Below are 20,499 nucleotides of genomic sequence, written 5' to 3' on the forward strand. Positions count from 1 at the left end.
TGCCATTTCCTTATTACCCATTATAAATTCTCCATTCTCTGCCTGTAATAGGCCCACATTTGTCTTTATTAACCTATTCCTTTTTACATATCTATAGAAGCGCTTTACAACCCCAGTCTCCTCACTGAAGTCTCGCTCTTTATAACCCACGTTCCTCAGTGAAGACTTGCTCTTTCGAGCCCCCTCTCTCTCACAACATTCCACCAAGTATTGCAACCAACAACTAGTAACTCCACTTCTCACACCCACGCATGCTACCCACCCACCCCAGAAAAGTGTGAATGTCCATCAGGGCTCAGATTCAAACTACTAAATGAAAAACAAACTAATAAAAGGCAAATTTAGGACTGATATTAGAAGTTTCTCACACCAAGTGATCAACATCTTCACTGGATTTATGAGAGAGTAGTGAAGATGAAGACTCCAGATGTAGGGGATGCCGTGTGGAGGTTGCAGCACCTTGCTGGAGCTAAGATGGTCTTCCACATCGGTATGTACCTTGTTTAGGCATAGACCAGCATTTAGTTAGCACCTAGTGCTCCCCCAAATGAAAAAAGCAGATGTACATACTCTTCTTACGTGACTGTCCACTCGCAGGGGATGATTGAGTCGCCAAGCTTGTACTATCTTCTTCCTCTTTTGCTTCACATTTCACCTCTGGTTTCTTCTCATCAGCCTCCATTGGCTCCTGTTTACACTCCTCTGCTGCGGGTTCTTCTTTTATCTACAAGTAATATACAAAAGAAAGGAGTTTTACTTTCTTTCCATGCATATAAGCACAGCACAGGTGTTACAGTGCTGGGAATCAACACCCCTCCCTCCTGTCTACACACTAGGGACTAGGCAACATTCCTCAGTGCATAGCTCTCTCAATTACTCCAAGAATGCACCTTAACCTTAATCTCCAAGAAAATATAATCAAGGACAGATTTATAATGTGATAACTGGTCATCTGAACCATATACCTAGCCCTGTGAAATAGATTGCTCACTGAATTACCAAATGAAAGTTAAATATAAATCATAAAGGAAAATGTTCAAACATACTATGCTAACCTGTCTCTAACTTTACAAAATGTTAAAACTGGATAGCATATTCTTCTTCCACTCTCAAGTAAGCAATGCCCACTGATAAACAAACAAATAGCAAGCTGAAAAAAATCTAGACATTGAACATTTGTGAAATATTTAAAATTAAGAAATTTATGCCATGACACAAATGTTTCTACCTCTGATAAATTAAAAGACCTTGCAACTTGTAAATTACAATATAGTGATGCTTCTGTAAAATAAACCAAACATATTTTCAATGCAGAGCAAATGGAAGTTGAACAATAATACCAGATAAGGGAAAAGCAAAATGGTGACCTACAGCTCAGAACAGGCTTTTAGTACAACATATTTTGTTACTTCTGTGACCATTATAAAATAAGCATAAGGCGGCAAAGAAAATAAGGTTGGTCAGGGAGCCTGTCCAAACCACCTTTTTAGGTTGGCGAAGGCTGTATTAGGGAGGGTCAGAGGGCAATGCCAACTGCATTTTATAGGTCATCACCAAAAGGAAAAACAATGCAAGCTACCAGCAGTCTAGCTACCCACCCATCCATTACTGGAATCTGTGTTATGTAGATTGAGATGCACGAGGAACAGAAAATCCGGCCTATATCATGCTCAAAATGTGACATAAGTAACTAAGCTTTCAGTTTTGCGCATTCTCCTAATATTCAATTCCATTCAAAGATAGATTTCTGTTAACATTACATGGAAAGTTTGATATGAAAATTATCTTTCAGTAATGACATTTGAAAAAGGTGTAGTTTCACAAAGGATTCTCTGACAGCTGAAGGCTTCTTCAAACTATGGATTAGTTATGCAAATACAACATCTTATTGTTTATAAACTTATTACTTTGGAATTATTTAGACACAAATTTATCTTTTAATACAAAAGTGAAAATTGGGTGTTTTTGTACAAATAACACACTAATCATGGCACAATACTATACTAAATAAACAAGTACCACATCAGAACCTGCTGCTTGTTGTTTCTTGCATCTCATTATGCCTACAATAAGAAGAAACTCTTTGCAAATACACAATTTATGATTTAAATAAAAAACAAGGGTAGCATTGCATAGCAGCACAAGATCAACTTGCCATGGCAAAACAGCAAGCGGATGGGCAACAAATGCTGGCCTTACCAGCAACACCCACACTCCAGGAATGAATAATAAAAAAAAGGGAAGGGTCCCAGGGAGTTTCTACATGGGCAAAAAAAACCCCAAAGGAATGCCTGGTATTAGGAGTGTTCTTGTGTACCTCAGGTTGAACTTTGCAGTTCTGGAAGCACAAGGCCTACTTTCTGTCACAGCTATAGTTGGTGAATGGTTCAGGATCAGCTGGAAATTGGAATGGGCAAGAAAAATTTGGGAAACAGGTGGTTCTTACCATCACTGTAAAGAAGACACAGGTAGTTCAATGAATTAAGGAGTAAATGTCACTTCTTACCTCCTGTTTTATTTCCTGCTTTGGTTCTATAGTTTCTGGCTCAGCTTCGTCCTCTTCTTGCTTTTCCTCCATCTTCATGTCAGATACTGGTGCCTCAGGGGCCGGCTGCTGAGAATTTGTGTCTGTGCTGCTAACCGACGCTGGGGTCGACACTCGGCCATCTGCACTTACCGCAGATTGTGAAAGCTAAAGCAAAGCAAATAAGGTCAATCAAATCAAGAAATAAAAATACAACAGAATCACATCAGGTCTAAAAGCACAGCAGAGCAGTGCATGTTGGAAGTACTTAAGTCATAATTATTAAAATCATCCTGTTTTCTTGTAGATGATAAGAAACCAGAAGACAGTGATGAGGATAGTTATAGGCTTCAGGATGGCACACAGGATGGTGAAGCATGTAGAAGCCTGGTGAATGAAGCTTAATGTATAGAAATTATGCGCTTTGGGAGGGCTAATATGGATGAACACAGACTTTGAAAAAAGTGTGGATGAGCAGAGAGGCCTTGGTGTTCACAATCCCAAGGATTTGTGTGTAAGTTGATAAGGCACATTAAAAAACAAATGGTTACTTAGGCTTAGAATTGGAGAAACAAAATGGAAAAGGAGATCATTCTAGAACTTGTCAGTGGCTAGGCCAATGACAATTCTGGGTATTAGATTTTAGGAAAGATGCAAAGGCCTTAAGAAAGGGTACAGAGGAGTTTTAGCAGGATATTATCAGGGATGAGGGACTTCAGTTATGAAAGTAGGTTGGAAAAGTTAGGATTGTTTTTCCTGGAACAGAAAAGGATTTGATAGAGATAAACCATTCCCTCTGGCAAGTGGGTCAATAATTGAAGGTCATAAATTCAAAAATCACTGGCAAAAGATCTAATGGCAAAAACAGGAGAATTTTTTTTTCACTTTGAGTTGTCTAGGTTGCTTTACCTGAAAAGATAGTGGGAGCTACCTTCTATGAATAATTTTTAAAAAACAGGCCAGGTATGGAACAAGGATGAGGAACTTGCAGGGTTACAGACAAAAGGCAGAGAAGTGGCACTTAACATAGTTACTCTTTCAAAGAACCAGCACAGAACAATGCAGCGGATGGCTTCCTTCTGTGCTAGAAATTCCTATGACACACTAAAAGTACTTCCTGACTGTAAAACATTTACAACAGGTTGAATTCTGTTCTAAAGCTATCCTACAAAAGGTACCAAAAAGGCTAACAGAATATTGGGAGCAGAATAAAAAAAAAGTCTGAACCTCAAGATACTATAGTACAAACATACGAAATAGGAACAGAAGTAGGCCATTCGGCCCCTCAAGTCTGCTCTGCCATTTGATAAGATCATGGCTGACGTGTTTGTGTTTCGAATTCCACATTCCTATCTACTCTTGATAACCTTTGATTCCCTTGCCTAACAAGCGTCTACATTTACCTCTGCCTTAAAAATATTCAATAAGCCCACCTCCACGTCCTCTGAGACAGAGTTTCAAAGTTGCAGAATCCGCAGAGAAAAAATTTCTTATCTCTGTCCTAAAAGGGTAACCGCTAATTTTAAAAGTGTTCCCTTGTTCTGGGTTCACACAAGAATAATCAGCCTCTCCACGTCCATCTCATCAATACCTTTCAGAATCTTTGTACTTCAATCAAGTCACCCCTCTGAACTCCAGTGGAAACAAGCCCAGTCCGTTCTTTTTTATTTTAAAAAATGTATTCAAGGGATGTGGGCTTCGCTGGCTAGGCCAGCATTTATTGCCCACCCCTAATTGCCCTTGAGGTGGTGGTGGAGAGCTGCCTTCTTGAACCGCTGCAGTCCATGTGGTGTAGGTAAACCCACAGTGCTGTTAGGGAGGGAGTGCCAGGATTTTCACCCAGCGACAGTGAAGGAAATGCGATCTATTTCCAAGTCAGGATGGCAAGTGACTTGGAGGGGAACATCCAGATGGTGATGTTCCCATGTCTCTGTTGCTCTCGTCCTTCTAGAAGGTAGTGGTCATGGGTTTGGAAGGTGCTGTTTAAGGAGCCTTAGTGTGTTTCTGTAGTGCATCTTGTAGATGGTACATACTGCTGCCACCAGTGTTGGTGGTAGGGGCAGTGAATGTTTGTGGATGGAGTGCCAATCAAGCTGCTATGTCCTGGATGGTATCAAGCTTCTTGAGTGTTGTTGGAGCTGCACTCATCCAGGCAAGTGGAGAATATTCCATCACACTCCTGGCTTGTACCTTGTAGATTGTGGACAGGCTTTGGGGAGTCAGGAAATGAGTTACTCACTGCAAGATTCCTAGCCTCTGACTTGCTCTTGTAGCCACAGTATTTATATGGCTACTCCAGTTGTTTCTGGTCAATGGTAACCCCAAGGATGTTGCTAGTGGGGGGTTCAGTGATGGTAATGCCATTGAATGTCAAGGGGCAATGGTCAGATTGTCTCTTTTGGAGGCGATCATTGCCTGGTCAGTCCAAACCTGGATGATGTCCAGGCCTGGCTGCATTTGCACATGGGCTGCTTCATTATCTGAGGAGTTGTGAATGCTGAACATTGTGCAATCATTAGCGAACATCCCATCTCTGACCTTATAATGGAAGGTCATTGATGAAGCAGCTGAAGACGGCTGGGCCAAGGACACTACCCTGAAGAAGTCCTGCAGTGGTGTCCTGGAGCTGAGATGATTGACCTCCAACAACCATCTTCCTTTGTGCCATGCATGACTCCAACCAGCGGAGAGGTTTCCCCAATTCCCATCAACTCCAGTTTTGCTAGGGCTCCTTGATGCCACACTCGGTCAAGTGCAGCCTTGATGTCAAGGGCAGTCACTCTCATCCCACCTCTTGAGTTCAGTTCTTTTATCCATGTTTAAACCAAGGCTGTAATGAGGTCAGGAGCTGAGTGGCCCTGGTGGTACCCAAACTGAGCGTGAGTGAGCAGGTTATTGCTAAGCAGGTGTTGCTTGATAGCATTGTTGATGACGCCTTCCATCACTTTAATCATGATTGAGAGTAGACTGATGGGGCGGTAATTGGTCAGGTTGGATTTGTCCTGCTTTTTATGTACAGGACATGCCTGGGCAATTTTCCACATTGCTGGGTAGCTGCCAGTGTTATAGCTGTACTGAAACAGTTTGGCTAGGTGCACAGCAAGTTCTGGAGCACAAATCTTCAGTACTATTGCCGGAATGTTTTCAGGGCCCACTGCTTTTGCCGTATCCAGTGCCTTTAGCCATTTCTTGATATCACGTGGAGCAAACCAAATTGGCTGAAGACTGGCATCTGTGATACTGGGGACCTCTGGAGATGGATCATCCACTCGGCATTTCTGGATGAAAATTGTAGCAAATGCTTCAGCCTTATCTTTTGCATTGATGTGCTGGGCTCCCCCATCATTGAGGATGGGGATATCTGTGGAGCCTCCTCCTCCAATGAACTGTGCAATTGTCCACCACCATTCATAACTGGATGTGGCAGGACTGCAGAGCTTAGGTCAGATCAGTTGGTTGTGGAATTGTTTAGCTCTGTCTCACGCTTGCTGCTTATGCTGTTTGGCATGCAAATAGTCCTGTGTTATAGCTTCACCAGGTTGACACCTCATTTTCAGATATGTCTGGTGCTGCTCCTAGCATGCCCTTCTGCACTCTTAATTGAACCAAGGCTGATCCCCTGGTGATAATGGTAGAGTGGGGAATATCCTGGGCCATGAGGTTACAGATTGTGGTCGAGTACAATTCTGCTGCTGCTGATGGCCCACAACACCTTGCGGCTGCCCAGTCTCGAGTTGCTAGATCTGTTCAAAATCCATCCCATTTAGCACAGTGCTAGTGCCATACAAAACAATGGAGGGTATTCTCATTGTGAAGAGGAGATTTCGTCTCCACAAGAACTGTGCAATGGACAAATGTACCTGTGGCAGGCTGTTTGGTGAGGATGATGTTTTTCCCTCCTGTTGGTTCCCTCACCAACTGCCGCAGACCCAGTTTAGCAGCTAAGTCCCTTAAAGCTCAACCAGCTCAGTCAGTAGTGGTGCTACCAAGCCACTCCTGGTGATGGACAATGAAGTCCCCCACCCAGAGTACATTCTGTGCACTTACCACCCTCAGTGCTTCCTCCAAGTGGTGTTCAACATGGAGGAGTATTGATTCATCAACTATGGGTGAACAGTACGTGGCCATCAGCAGGAAGGTTCCTTGCCCATGTTTGACCTGGTGCCATGAAACTTCATGGGGTCCGGAGTCGATGTTGAGGATTCCCAGGGCAACTCCCTCCCGACTGTATATCACTGTGCCACCAGCTCTGCCAGTGGGACAGGACATCCCGAGGGTTGGTGATGGTGGTGTCTGGGATATTTTCTGTAAGGTATGATTCCATGAGTATGACTGTGTCAGGCTGCTGCTTGACTAGTCTGTGAGACAGCTCTCCCAATTTTGGCACAAGCCCCCAGATGTTAGTGAGGAGGACTTCACAGGGTCAATAGGGCTGAGTTTGTTGTCATTTCTGGTGCCTAGGTCGATGCTGGGTGGTCCATCCGGTTTCATTCCTTTGAGACTTTTTAGCTGTTTGATACAACTGAGTAGCTTGCTGCACCATTTCAGAGGGTGTTCAAGAGTCTAACCTTGAAGCGGGTACAGTGAGGATTCAGGCACTAAAGGGCTTAGTATGAGGGCTGGTTGCATAAACTTGGTTTGATCTATTCAAGGTCTTCCAAACAATAAAGGGTTGATTGAGAAATTATTTCCTCTGGTAAGGGAATCCAGAACAAGATGGCATAATCTTAAAATTACAGCTAGCCCATTTGAGTGAAATTAGAAATCACTTTTTCTAACAAACAGTATGGAAATCTGGAACTCTCAAACTCTCCTCCACAAGGCTGTGGATGCTGAGTGAATTGAAATTTTCAAGCCTGTGATTGATCAGCCTTCTGTCGGGAACCAATGACATTGAGCAAAGGTGGGTAAAAGGAGCTGAGGCAACAAGCAGCCACGATCGAACAAAATGGCAGAGCAGGATCAGGCAGAATGGCCTTCTGCTATGTAGACAGCTGGCTCTTTTTAACATGCACACCAGAACAAGGTTCCACAGTGGCCTTAATTCTAAAATTGCTGAAAATTATAGTTTTGCAATGAATTTCTAAAAATTACAGGGTTATAGTTTGCAGCTGAATACTTGAATGAATTAATAGAATGCATGCCGTATTCTAAAATGATCTCATAACTTGTTTTCTATAGTGAGTGTACAAAACTTAGCCAGAATAGTTAGAATTTCTGCATTGCAAGTGATTTTACTCAAAGTTAGGCAATTTACAAAGCAGTTCACCAAACAAAACAAAATACAAATTCCTCAGGGCGCTGTATAGGCTGGTAATTAATTCCTCGGACTATGCTAGTGCTGGTTTTCAACTGGATGCTGTTCTTTTTGGGGAGGTGGAGTGGAGGAGTCATCATTTATAGTTACGTGCTTTGCCCATCCTTGAATTAAAGTCTCGTCAATGTCATTTGCTATGTCAAGATTCATGCGAATAAATTGCCTTATCACCACCTTGGGGCATACACTATCAGTGTTTAAAGTCAGGTATGAACATTTGGCTAAAACAGGGGTTTTACTCAAAATTTGAAAAGGGGCGTGTTGCAAATTCATAGGAACACTTAGCTGACATGCTCAACAGAAATTATTGTGGAAAATGCTGAATTCTAAGAACAGTAATAGGGCAGTTCATTTGTAATTCAGCATTTCGCTGCACTGAATAGCAGGATGTAGGCAAAAATTTCTCATGCAACATCTCCTTGATCACAAGTTGAATTTCTACAGCAGTTACTTTCACTAAAATATTACAGCAAAAATCACCCTGCGTTTTCACACTCTCCACTCCTTCAAGCTAAAGAATATCAGTGCTGGAGAATAGAAAGGCCTAATAGGTACTTAGCATCAAAAATATACTCTAGGTTAGACATAGTGAAGCACACTGCAAAGTGCTTCCCTTCAACAACGTGCCTCACATCCGACTTCAGAAAAGCATACCCCACCATATTAGTGTAAGATAACCATTACCCATACAGGCTGATCCTTCTGCCCTTTCTTCAGTCAGATTGCCAGTTAATGTCAAGGTGATGAAGCTTTGCGCTGTGGAGCCACTAAGAATGGAGTTGAAACTGTGCAAAATCTTAGTCAATGTATTAGATCTTAAAGAATTATTAGATCTGGCATTTTGAAGGGGAAATATCAGATTGACTGAAACCCAGTCTAGACAAACAAAGTCTCAAAGGTGAAAAAACCAAGTGCTAACTCAGGGTACTACCCCTTCCCCCAACCTGTGCATATCTTATTTGCCCAGTCAGCCCAAGGCCGCTGGCCTGTCAACACTTTCAAGAGATTGGATGTTATTGAGCACTGAGGTAAATTAACTCAAAATTGGAAGAGGAATCAAGAAAAATACACTTAACTTGTAAGATTTTAACAATGTTATTCAATTCGTTCAAAGATGCCAGTGTTCATAATTAAAAACACTTTTCAATATACTCACTGGAGTACTAGGATGTTGAGGCTGTATCGGTGCAGTTGGCGTAGGGGTTGTTGGGGTTGCATTTTGCTGCTGTGTTGATGGGGGCGGTGGTGGCGGTTGCTGCTGATCCCGCTCTCTCTGCTGCTGCTTCTGTCCAGCTGTCACCTGGGGCTGTGGGGGAACTGGAGGAGGAGGAGGAAGCTGCTGCATTTGCGGTGGTGTCTGGACTTGAGAAGAAGGGGGTGGCATTGTTTGGGGCTGCGAGTTAGGTGATGGTGTCTGTTGCCGCTGTTGAGGGGGAATGCTAGGTGGTGTCTGATGAGGGGTGGGTGTGAGGCTTCTTGGCCCAGGGGATGGGGAATTCTGATGAAGCGAAGGCTGAGAAAGAGGTGGTGGGCAGTTGAACTGGGCACTCTGGGCTCCTGACTGCATGGAGGGGGAACTGTTTACAGGTAATGAGGAGTTTTGAGCCTAACAAGAGAAACATAGTAAATAGAACCATTAATACATAGTACTCCTTTTTTAAGATCAGCTGAATTGAATTTACAAGAGAGCTATAATGTTACTGTAACATGCAATTGCGTGACAGCATTCAGTTTTGAGGATTGCTAAAAGCAGTATAAATCACTCAAGCTGAGACAAATTTATAGTCAGCGTAACAAATAATGTAAATTCAAGTACAAGATCAATGTCCATTGACAGAAAAAAGGCACGGCTTTTGGAAAAGCTACATTTACTTTATTTCATAAGTGAAACTGCATGCACTAGACAGAAAACGTGGCACAAGGGACATGTAACAAAAGATATAAGGATGATCTAAAAATAAACATACTATCAATTAGCTTTGTAAGAATGCCCTTTTTTGACAGATTTTACTTTTTTAAAAATTGAAAGATCTGTAAAATTCTTAAACTTTTGTGGCTGGTCCATCTATAGTCTTTCCTATGTCTCTGCCATTTTATCAGGGCTATCAGGTATATGATCCAACCACTGTACCATGGTGAACTAATGATGGGATCCATTCATTTTATTTTCTTCAATTCTTTTGTTGAACTTTGCTCTCAAAGGATGGGCTGTCAATGAAAAAACAATCTCTCATGCACCTGAGTGGTACACCAGGCAGGGTATGCATCCTCCCAACCTCCTGTAATCTATAGATGAAAAATATATTTATTTTAAAGTAGTTAAGTCGTAAAACGATGGTTTGAGTTTTACTGACTAGCGTCTGTTTGGTAAAAGCAAACCTGATGGCTGTAGAGAACACTAGGCACAACATTAAGCTCAATATCATTGCTAAGACAATTGCCTTGATTTCTGCCTGGCAAGTTTACAGAAACATTGCAGACATTTAACCAGCACTCATACTATCCTGGTATGAGTAATTTAATGGAATTTATCCAACGGCTCTATCATTTAAAACCTGAAGCTTCTTCCATTTGGAATCCCATCAGTCACATGGTCTCAAATGTTGTCAATACAGCCTACAATATGTAAGATTCATTCATAAAATTAAAAATTAGCCCAGCCTGACAAAGGAGTTAGAAGAAAGACAAGTACCGGAGACATGACTGGCTGGTTGCTGGCCTGTGTCATGATGGTGCTGCCAGTGTTCATTCCAGGAGAGGATACGGGAAACTGATTCGGAGATAGGAATTGATTCTGGGCAGGATGCTGCGCAGCCATAGGCTGTGCCATTCGGGAAGCTGTTAATCCCATCTGTGTACAAAGAGAACACGTTGTAAGAAAGCACACCACAGAATTGTCACTATTTCTGAAAGCCATTTGGATACTTCTATAGATTTAGAAATGCTGTGAAACAATGCTGATAATAAAGAATAGTAGTGAAGCTCTCTGCTGATGCTATTCAATGCCAGGGCATTGCCAAGCAGCAGATCCACCATGCTCAGACATTGATATCAGCCACATGGGGACCATTCTGCTTCACCATGCTCGCCAGCATTCAGTTTCAAAATTGGATTGGCAAAAGCCAGAGAGTAGATCATGCCTTTGCCCTCTTCACTGGGCTTAGATGCGGTATGTGCAGAACCAAAAATGGGGGGGGCATGAGAAACTGTTTCAATTAAAAAGTTGTCCAACTCTCAAAAGAAGCATTAGATTACCAACAAGTCAACTCTCTGCCATTATAGTCACTGAATAAGAGAATTAAATAAACTTTGTTGCTATTTTTCTTCACTTGCAATTAATTTCCATGGACAGTTTTTAATTGAGGCCAACAACAAGGGCAGCTTCAAGTTCCAATTGTACCTTTTACATATGAGTAACGAATAGTCAGTGTCAAGGCTTGTTTCTACAGAAGATTCAAACACAACATCGTGACATAAAAGAGAGAAACTGTCAGGATGTCACGGGTGCCACCATTCCACTGAATCACTATTTCAAATTATAATCGAGATCCTATCCAGGCATTGTTCCTTAGCATTGCAGAAACCCAAACCTCAGTCAAAAGCTAGGTCTGTGTAAAACTAGTTCAATCTAGCTAAGAATGGATTAGAAACATAATCCTCAAATACCAAATAATTATCTGGTCCTTAGTTTCCACCATTTGAAAGCAATACAATACTCATAACATGTGTACAGTACATAATTATTTCTGACAAAACCAGGTTGCTTATGACATTGCTTCAATTGAAATGCTTCATTGAGAGTTGTGTTAACTGAGAAAGCATTAATCATACCTGGTTCATAGGTCCTGTTTGGGTCATCTGTCCAGGATGTGCTAGTGGAGGGTTTAAGCGTTGCCCCAAACCAGTTATCTGCATGCTGCCCATCTGTGAAAATTGGTTCATTCCTGGAATGAGCAGAGTTGGGGGGAAAGAAGATCATTTAGCATAAGGTATCAAAACTTTGGCATAAGCTTTTCAAACCATCTAAAACCAATGAAAATGGACAGCCTCTTTTACTAGTAGCCACTGAGACGTTTACTTTCTGATTGTGGTTTCAAAATTGACATGGTGTCATTCATAAGATAAAAATAAAAAACTGCGTTTGCTGGAAATCCAAAACAAAAACAGAATTACCTGGAAAAACTCAGCAGGTCTGGCAGCATCAGCAGAGAAGAAAAGAGTTGATGTTTCGAGTCCTCATGACTCTTCAACAGAACTGAGTGAATATTAGGAGGGGGTGAAATATAAGCTGGTTTAAAGTGGGGTGTGTGTGTGTGTGTGTGTGTGTGTGTGTGTGGTGGTTACAACCACCACCACCACTTCTCTCTTTTCTTCTCCGCCGATACTGCCAGACCTGCTGAGTTTTTCCAGGTAATGGTGTCATTCATACCCCAATTTTCTATGCATAAATCCTATACAGCATTAGCTTATCGTGGCTGCACCAAGAAGTAGAATTTTACATATTTTAGTATTCATTAATGTAATAAAAACAAAATGCCTGCATAAAAATACACTTCAAATGTTGAGTCAGTAGTATGCTATTTAATACTGAATTCATAATTTCAAATTTCTCCTATCGCCATCACTATCCAATAACCATCAGAGCACTATATAGCCTAAATTACTCAAGTTTGAAAGCATGAGATCTATATTACTGAGTGCTTTTTCTAGCAACTCATAAATCTGAATCATAAATCTGTTCATTTGTGTCTAGCACCAGCAAATGACCATGATAACTGCCAGATTCTCAAGACGACTTAACTAACGTTCTTCAAAAAGAACCCGCCACCCCTACCTGACCTGGCTAATATGTGACTCCAGTCCCATACTACGTGGTTCCCTCAGGCAATAAATATATCCCAAGAATAAATATAAAAGTGCACATTATACTTCACTGAAATTCTCATGACAACGCTGATATGTAATACACTAACATGTCCATATAGTAGATTTACTGCAATAGTGGCCGATTTGCTCAATAGATCAGCATGTCAGAAAGCAGTGAATTAATGATGTGCATCTTTTGTGCTCTGATTCATGATATGCATTGCATTTGACAATCACCAGTAATTAGCCAACAAAATAACTGCTCAGGATCTCCTCCCTCACACAGATTAGATGGTTATTTTGTGCCATCAGTTGCTCTGAACCCCAAAACTGAAGTCCGCAGCTCAGATGCTCAAAAATGTTTTGGTCAGAGCGTAAAGGATCAGTGCTAACAGTCACCTTCATGACTCTTTAGAGTTAACCAGATTAAGGGCAACTAATGCACCATTAGTAATATCAATATCCATTCATACACTAGCCTGTGCAGATTAATGGTGTTGCAAATCAGGCGACTGTCTTTCATCTACAAAAATGAGAACTGCAGCTGAAGTCATGACTACCACCAAACTTCACTGATCACCGTACGATTAATATATTATTGGAGAGAGGCTGTTGGTTAGAAAATGGTTTACAATTGATATAAGCAACGATCAGTATAACTGAATTATAACATATACTTATGTATGAGAAATACGTTTTGAAAGTTGGATTTTACCACTTGGGGTCTGCATCCGATTCATGATCTGGCTTGGCACATTTGGCCGCATAAGCGTCGGATCAGAAAGCGGGCCATCTGAAATGCAACAAGGCCGGGTTTAAACAAAATGCTTAAACAAAAGTACTTAACAAAACCAGGCAATTTCCCTCGCACCAACAATGAATAGGGTTAGTGGAATCATAAAAGCAAATAATCTATTAATCCTTTCTTTCCCAATTTTCACCTTTACGGTTTAATAATTCTGAATATGGTGCTACAGTAGCTCTCCAAACACAAAGGAGTATTCCCCAGACTGCACTAACTTGCATTTCAACCTTATTTTTCATAACAATTTAATGACAGAAGATGAAAGATGGACTGTTTCAAGGTACAAAGTGTATAAGAAGCAATTTAAAAATGTTTTCAGGTTATCTACTGCAGAAAAAATGGAATATTTTCCAACACTGAAGACTGGCTTCTCCTTCCATTGATAGGCTACATGCCGAACAGGATGACTACCTGTCTGTTTAACTCCAATTAGTGAGTATCTATGTGGAAGGAACAAATGTGATGGCTCACTCTAAGTGCCTCCAGTCTGGTCTCAGGAATAGGTCATTCGACCCTTCGAGCCTGCTCCGTCATTCAATATGATCATGGCTGATTCTCTATCTCAACACCATGTACTCCTGCACTCTCCCCATTCTCCTTGATGCCTTTAGAGCCTAGAAATCTATTTCCTTCTTAAATATATTCAGTGACTTGGCCTCCACAGCCCTCTGTGGTAGAGAATTCCACAGGTTCACCATGCTTTGAGTGAAGAAGTTTCTCCTCATCTCAGTCCTAAATGGCCTACCCCACATCCTGAGATTGTAACCCCTTGTTCTAGACAACCCCCTTCATCAGTTCTGTTGAAGGGTCATGAGGACTCGAAACGTCAACTCTTTTGTTCTCCGCCGATGCTGCCAGACCTGCTGAGTATTTCCAGGTAATTCTGTTTTTGTTTTGAATTTCCAGCATCCGCAGTTTTTTGTTTTTATTTCACACTTATCCACATTATACTGCACCTGCCATGTATTTGCCCATTCACTCAACTTGTCTAAATCGTCTTGAAGCCCCTTAACATCCTCCTCACCACACACATTCCCTGCTGTGTCATCAGCAAACTTGGAAATATTACATTTGGTTCCTCATCCAAATCATTGATATATATTGTGAATAGCTGGGGCCCAAGCACTGATCCTTGTGGTACCTCACTAGTCACTGCCTGACATTCCAAAAAAGACCCATTTATTCTTGTCTGATAACTAATTCTAAATTCATACCAATGTATTACCCCCAATCTCATGTGCTTTAATTTTGCATACTAACCTCTTGTGTGGGACTTTATCAAAAGCTTTGTGAAAGTTCAAAAACATCACATCCACTGGGTCTCCCTCATCTATTCTGCTAGTTACATCCTCAAAAAACTCCAGTAGGTTTGTCAACCATGATTTCCTTTCATAAATCCATGTTGACTTTGTCTAATCCCATTGATTTTGTCTAAGTGTCCTATTATCACATCCTTTATAAGAGACTCTAGCATTTTCCCTACCACTGGTGTTAGGCTAGCCGATCTGTAATTCCCAGTCTTTTCCCTCCCTCCTTTTTTAAATAGTGGGGTTACATTTGCCACCCTCCAATCTGCTAGGACTGTTCCAGCATCTACAGGATTTTGAAAGATGACAACCAACGCATCCACTATTTCCATGGCCACCTCCTTTAGTACCATGGGATGTGGATTATTGGGCCCTGGGGGTTTATCGGCTTTCAGTTCCATTAATTTCTCCAGCACTGTTTTGTTGGTTATACTAATTTCCTTCAATTCCTCCTTCTCCCTAGGCCCTCGATTCCCTAGAATTTCTGGGAAGTTATTTGTGTTTTCCTCCGTAAAGAGGGAACTAAAGTAGTTGTTTAATTGCTCTGCCATTTCCTTGTTCTCTATTATAAATTCTACCGTTTTGGTCTGTAAGGGACCTACCTTTGTCTTCACCAATCTTTTTCTTCTTACATACTTTTACAGTCTTATGTTCCTTGCAAGTTTACTCTCATACCCTATTTTTCCCCTCTTAATCAATCTCTTGGTCCCCTATGCTGAATTCTAAACTGCTCCCAATCCTCAAGTTTGCTACTTTTTCTAGCTGCTCTTTCTGGATCTAATACTATCCTTAATTTCTTTTGTTAGCCATGGTTATGCCACTTTTCCTGTTGTGTTTTTGCACCAGAAAGGAATATATAACTTGCAATGCATACACTCGTTCCCTAAGTTTTAGCCATTGCCTATCCACTATCATGCCTTTTAATGACGTTCCCCAATCTCTCTTAGCCAGTTCACCTTCATAGTTTCTTTATTTAGATTTAGGACCCTAGTTTCGGATTGGACTACTTCACTTTCCAAACTGAGGAAGAATTCTATCATATTCCCTAAAGGACGCCACACAAGAAGATTGTTAATTAACCCCTTCTCATGGCTCAAAACCAAATCAGGATAGCCTGTTCCCTAGTCGGTTCTTCGATGTACTGGTCTAAAAAACCATTTCGTACACAATTCAGGAATTCATCTGCCACAGTATTATTGCTAACTTGGCTTTCCCAGTCTATATGTGGTGGTCAAAGTCTGCCAACACTTACTACCTAAGTTCACACAAAGAATGGCACAACTGGCTATGACACTGGAAAGCTGTCAGCTCTAGTAGCACCATACCACTGCAAGAGTCAGCACTTTCGCTTGGGGGTGGGGTGAAGTTCCATGAGAACACAAACAAATATCCACAATGCATAAAAAACAATCACACACTGGCTTATCCAGTGTCTTTGCTAATCAGATGCAAATCTGACAGCTTCCATTTCAATTAGCCATTTAAGTATTGCTAATTAAAAGCACGATTCCTGAGGCCATACACCCAATTATTTGCACTATCATTTAACATTAGCAATGAGACAGGAGTCCCAAAAGGTTCCAATTTTCTTCATGCATAACCCTGAAGGGGAAGCTCCACACAAAAGCAGGTATTGTCATTGGTTTTTAGCCAAGTATAATTCTTTTTCAATTTTGATCCCACTTTTCTGTTGAAAAGTCATAACTTGCTCTTTCTCTTTACAGATGCTGACTGACCTGTGCATTATAAGCTTTAACTGTTTTTTTAATCTTTCCCTTTTCTCAAAGGCACTGGCCTACAGTTTCACAACACTTGCAGTTCTTGGGTACTTTATCCAAGTCGAAGTTTTTTCTGTGTGCAAGTTGAGGCTGTGAATGTTGACTAACTATTTAACTGTGAGGTTAAACACTTAAACACCATATTCAGTTGTCACCTGACATTCACACAAGCTCAATTTTCAGATGGGATCATAAGATAGCTTATCCAACTGATTGTTTTTCCCTCTTAGCCTAGGGTGCCAAGGTCAAATTCAGAGTACCAAGTGCCGTTGCAGGTGACACCAGCTATCTCAGCAGTCCTGGAATTAAACTTATATATGGTTAAGTAATATAGTGACTGATGCCATCACCCATTAGAATATTAGATTTGGCAGATTTAAAATAATTTTGTTAATTTATTGAACCAATTACATACATACCTAAATAAGTAAAAGAATCCTAATAGATATACTTGTAACAAGCTGTGATGTGAATTATTAGTGTATGTAGATATAATTTTAATAATATGCTCTCTGGGTCAGTGTACAGAATATCATGGTCCTATAAGTCAGCAGATCTATTACTGTTCCTTAGTTATGGTTAAGTTTCAAAACTGGGATAAAGAAAGGAAAAGTCCATATTAACACCCTTGATGCATTTGCTGTGCACAAAATGAACAAATGTTTAATTATCCATGACTATATTACTTCCCTAATTAGAAATCTGGGCTAGATTTAAGGGTAATGGTGCTGTGAACACACTTAAAACAGCATGGAGTAGCCAAAGCAGCTCGATTATAACGAAAATTCATCTTCTGAAAGCCCTTGTGTGGCAGATGACAATATATGGCTGTGAGAGCTGGACCATTAAGAAACGTGACAAGGCTCGAATAAGAGCATTTGAAATGAAAGGGTTCAGATGGGATAGCGTGTCGTGGCTGGCCAAGCAGACAAACAAGTGGGTGCTCGAGAAAGCCGGTGTTAAGAGGAACTTGTTTGAGACAGTGATATCAAGGAAGCTCACAGGTTTTGGACATGTGATGCAAACAGGAGGGGAGTGTTTGGAAAAAGAGGAAATGCAAGGTAAAATACCTGGAAAACATGCACAAGACCAACCCAAGATGGCATGGATAGATAATATCAGAACGTGGATGGCCTCTCTATGAGACAGGCAGTGAGGGCAGCAGAGGATAGAAGTCAGTGGAGAAAGATCAGTCATAGTGTAGCCTATCCTTGGAGCGAGGACAGGTGAAAGGCAAGACATGTTACTTCACATTTTAATAAACTTTCAATCAAGTGCAACAACATAAAAAACCTTCTTACTTGGAGGAAGTCCAGCTTGCAGCTGAGCCAAGTTTGGGGGTTGGGTTGCTCCCGTAGGTAACATACCACTTTGGTTTGGCATCACACCTTGTTTCTGAAGCCTGGTGCGACGCTTTTCCTCCAGTTCCTTCTGAATCTTGTAGATCTTCTCAGCAAGCAGATGGTAGTACTCTGCCTGAATTTTCAAAAAAATATCAGAAAGTTGATTTTTTAAAAAAAGATGCAAGGTGAGAGGATCTGATGGAAACAAAAGAAAGCCCAGTGATACAGGGTGGGAATAAATAATTAACTTAGGTTGCCATTCTGTAAAAAAAATTCCAAAGGAGAGCAAGCAAATATGCAAATTATTGTAGTCCTTGTTTGTTACCAACGAGAGCCAACACCAGGTTACCCAACTGTTTTCCATTTTTATCTATAAGCTGCATAATTTCCTCAACCTACTGTCATTCTAACACTGTCCAGTGAATATGGTCATAGAATTCCTACCAGTTTGACAGACACTCAAGTTTTGACCCTTTCATGTGGCTGAAACAAATTATTAGTTAGCTTGGCTTTGCAATTTTGATAGAATTCTGAAATGATGGTAGTAAGCTCCTGACTATTTCTTTGGCAGTTGCTGTGTTATCTAACTGTATTTATCATACAGTATTCATTTTTCATGATTAATAAGCAAGCACATCTACCTTTAAATTTACCTTAACATATAAATATTTGGTCCTAGTGAAAAACAAAACAACCCCAGCTTATCCCAAGGTCAAATTGTGCCACAACTGAAATATCAAATTATAACTTGCCCTGCTGTTGGCAGACTCATACATGTCTCCTTCCACCTTTCGTGCATAAGCCACCAGGTTTTCCATCCGCCTGTCTTTTAATGCTGCTGGATCAGGTGTTGGGAATATGGCTTGAACTCTGTAAAGAGGGAAACAAATGTTACAAATTATTCAATTGTGCAACAAGCTGAAATGTTAAATGATCTTTAAAATGAACAATGAAGAATACAGTATATATCTTCAACTCAAAACAGCAGGCACCTTATTAAAATGCCAAAAATTAAATATTCTGACTTTTACAATTTATTTCATTAAATTATGCTGTGCTCTTTTTGGTCAGATGAACTTATCCAAATCATTCAGTAATCCTTAAAACATGCAGCATTGCACATGTTAGATTAATTGTATAGCACAGTGCTATTTTAAGTGTACATTAATTCTTTGGCACAGCGTATATTCAGAACGATAAAGCTAAACACAAGGAGACAATTTGAGTACAATAAAATTAATAACGATATGTTGTAGCTCCTCACTATAACACAAAGTAGTTTGGAACTCTTTCCCCCACAAATGGCAACTGATGCCAAATTAATTATTAATTTTAAATTTGAGATTGATAGATTTTGGATAACCAAAGCAATTAAAGGTATATGTCACAGGTTAGGTGGTCACAGCTCAGCCATGATCTCATTTGAATTGTTAACATTCAACATCAACTTGCACTTATAATAGTATCAATATCCCAAAGGTGCCACAGAAGCAGAACCAGACAAAAATGGACATTGAGAAAAAGGAGATATTAGGACAGGCGACCAAATCTTGGTCAGAGATAGATTTTAAGGATTTCCATCACCTACTTTTGAGATAAATGTATTTAGTAAAATTAACAAATTTTATGCAATCATATAAATCCTATAATATAAATCTCATGGTGTCAATATTTTCCTAAGTTAAAAGCATATTTTTATCATACACAATGAATTGCAGCAATCTTGTAAAACAAAATAATAGGCGCTAATAAAATACTTCTCTTACAAATGGCTAATAAATGATTTGTCATTGATTGCCCAGAGCTTTTAATGCAAGATTACAGGGTTTTTGGGAAGCAAAGTGCACAGCAGTAATTATAAACAATTCAGAATATTTGTTAAGGCACAATGCATGATGCCAATCAATTAAAATCATAGAATGATACAGGACAAGACGGGGGGAACATTCAGCTCATTATAACTTTTCTGGCTCTTTGGTAGAGCTATCCAGTTAGGCACACTTTCCTGCTCTTTCCCCACAGTCCTGTAATATTTTTCCCTTCAATATTTATCCATTTCTCTTTTGAATCTGCCTCCACCGCCCTTTCAGGCAGTACGTTCCATATCATAACAACTCTCTGCATTATTCGCTCTCCACATTACCTGGTTCTTTTGCTAATCTTAAGTTTGTCTCCTCTGGTTACTGACCCTTCCTCCGGAACTAGTTGTTCCTTCCTATCAAACTCATTCACAATTTAAAACATCTATATTAAATCTCTTACTAAGCGTCTCTGCTCCAAGGAGAACATCCTTAGTTTTTCAAGTCTTTCCACTCAATTGAAATCCCTCTGCCTTGGTATCATTCTAGTAAGTCCCTTCATAAGACCTCAACAGCGTTCCTAATGCGTGCACTCCAGCTGAGGCCAGGCCATTTTGTGATAAGCGTAACTAGAGGCCATTAATATAAGACAGTCACCAAGAAATCCAATAGGGAATTCAGAAGAAAATTCATTACCCAAGGAGAGGTGAGAATGTGGAAATCACTACCACAGAATGTGGTTGAAGCAAATAGTATAGAT

At 40.5% G+C, this 20,499-nt stretch overlaps 1 protein-coding gene across 3 annotated transcripts in view; it reads right to left on the bottom strand.

Moving 5' to 3' along the window:
* The window catches only part of LOC121271551 (histone acetyltransferase p300-like), a 114,842-nt gene that overhangs the window by 38,561 nt on the left and 55,782 nt on the right, over nucleotides 1–20,499 (bottom strand). For all 3 annotated transcript variants that reach the window (XM_041177550.1, XM_041177549.1, XM_041177551.1), the window contains 8 exons: nucleotides 18,693–18,810; nucleotides 17,899–18,073; nucleotides 13,423–13,500; nucleotides 11,673–11,785; nucleotides 10,534–10,692; nucleotides 8,998–9,447; nucleotides 2,507–2,692; nucleotides 571–724 (listed from right to left, as the gene is read on the bottom strand). In XM_041177550.1, the coding sequence (XP_041033484.1) occupies nucleotides 571–724; nucleotides 2,507–2,692; nucleotides 8,998–9,447; nucleotides 10,534–10,692; nucleotides 11,673–11,785; nucleotides 13,423–13,500; nucleotides 17,899–18,073; nucleotides 18,693–18,810 (1,433 nt within the window). The remainder of the gene's footprint in view (nucleotides 1–570; nucleotides 725–2,506; nucleotides 2,693–8,997; nucleotides 9,448–10,533; nucleotides 10,693–11,672; nucleotides 11,786–13,422; nucleotides 13,501–17,898; nucleotides 18,074–18,692; nucleotides 18,811–20,499) is intronic.

This window comes from Carcharodon carcharias, chromosome 31, assembly GCF_017639515.1.
Source record: "Carcharodon carcharias isolate sCarCar2 chromosome 31, sCarCar2.pri, whole genome shotgun sequence".
NCBI lineage: Eukaryota > Metazoa > Chordata > Chondrichthyes > Lamniformes > Lamnidae > Carcharodon > Carcharodon carcharias.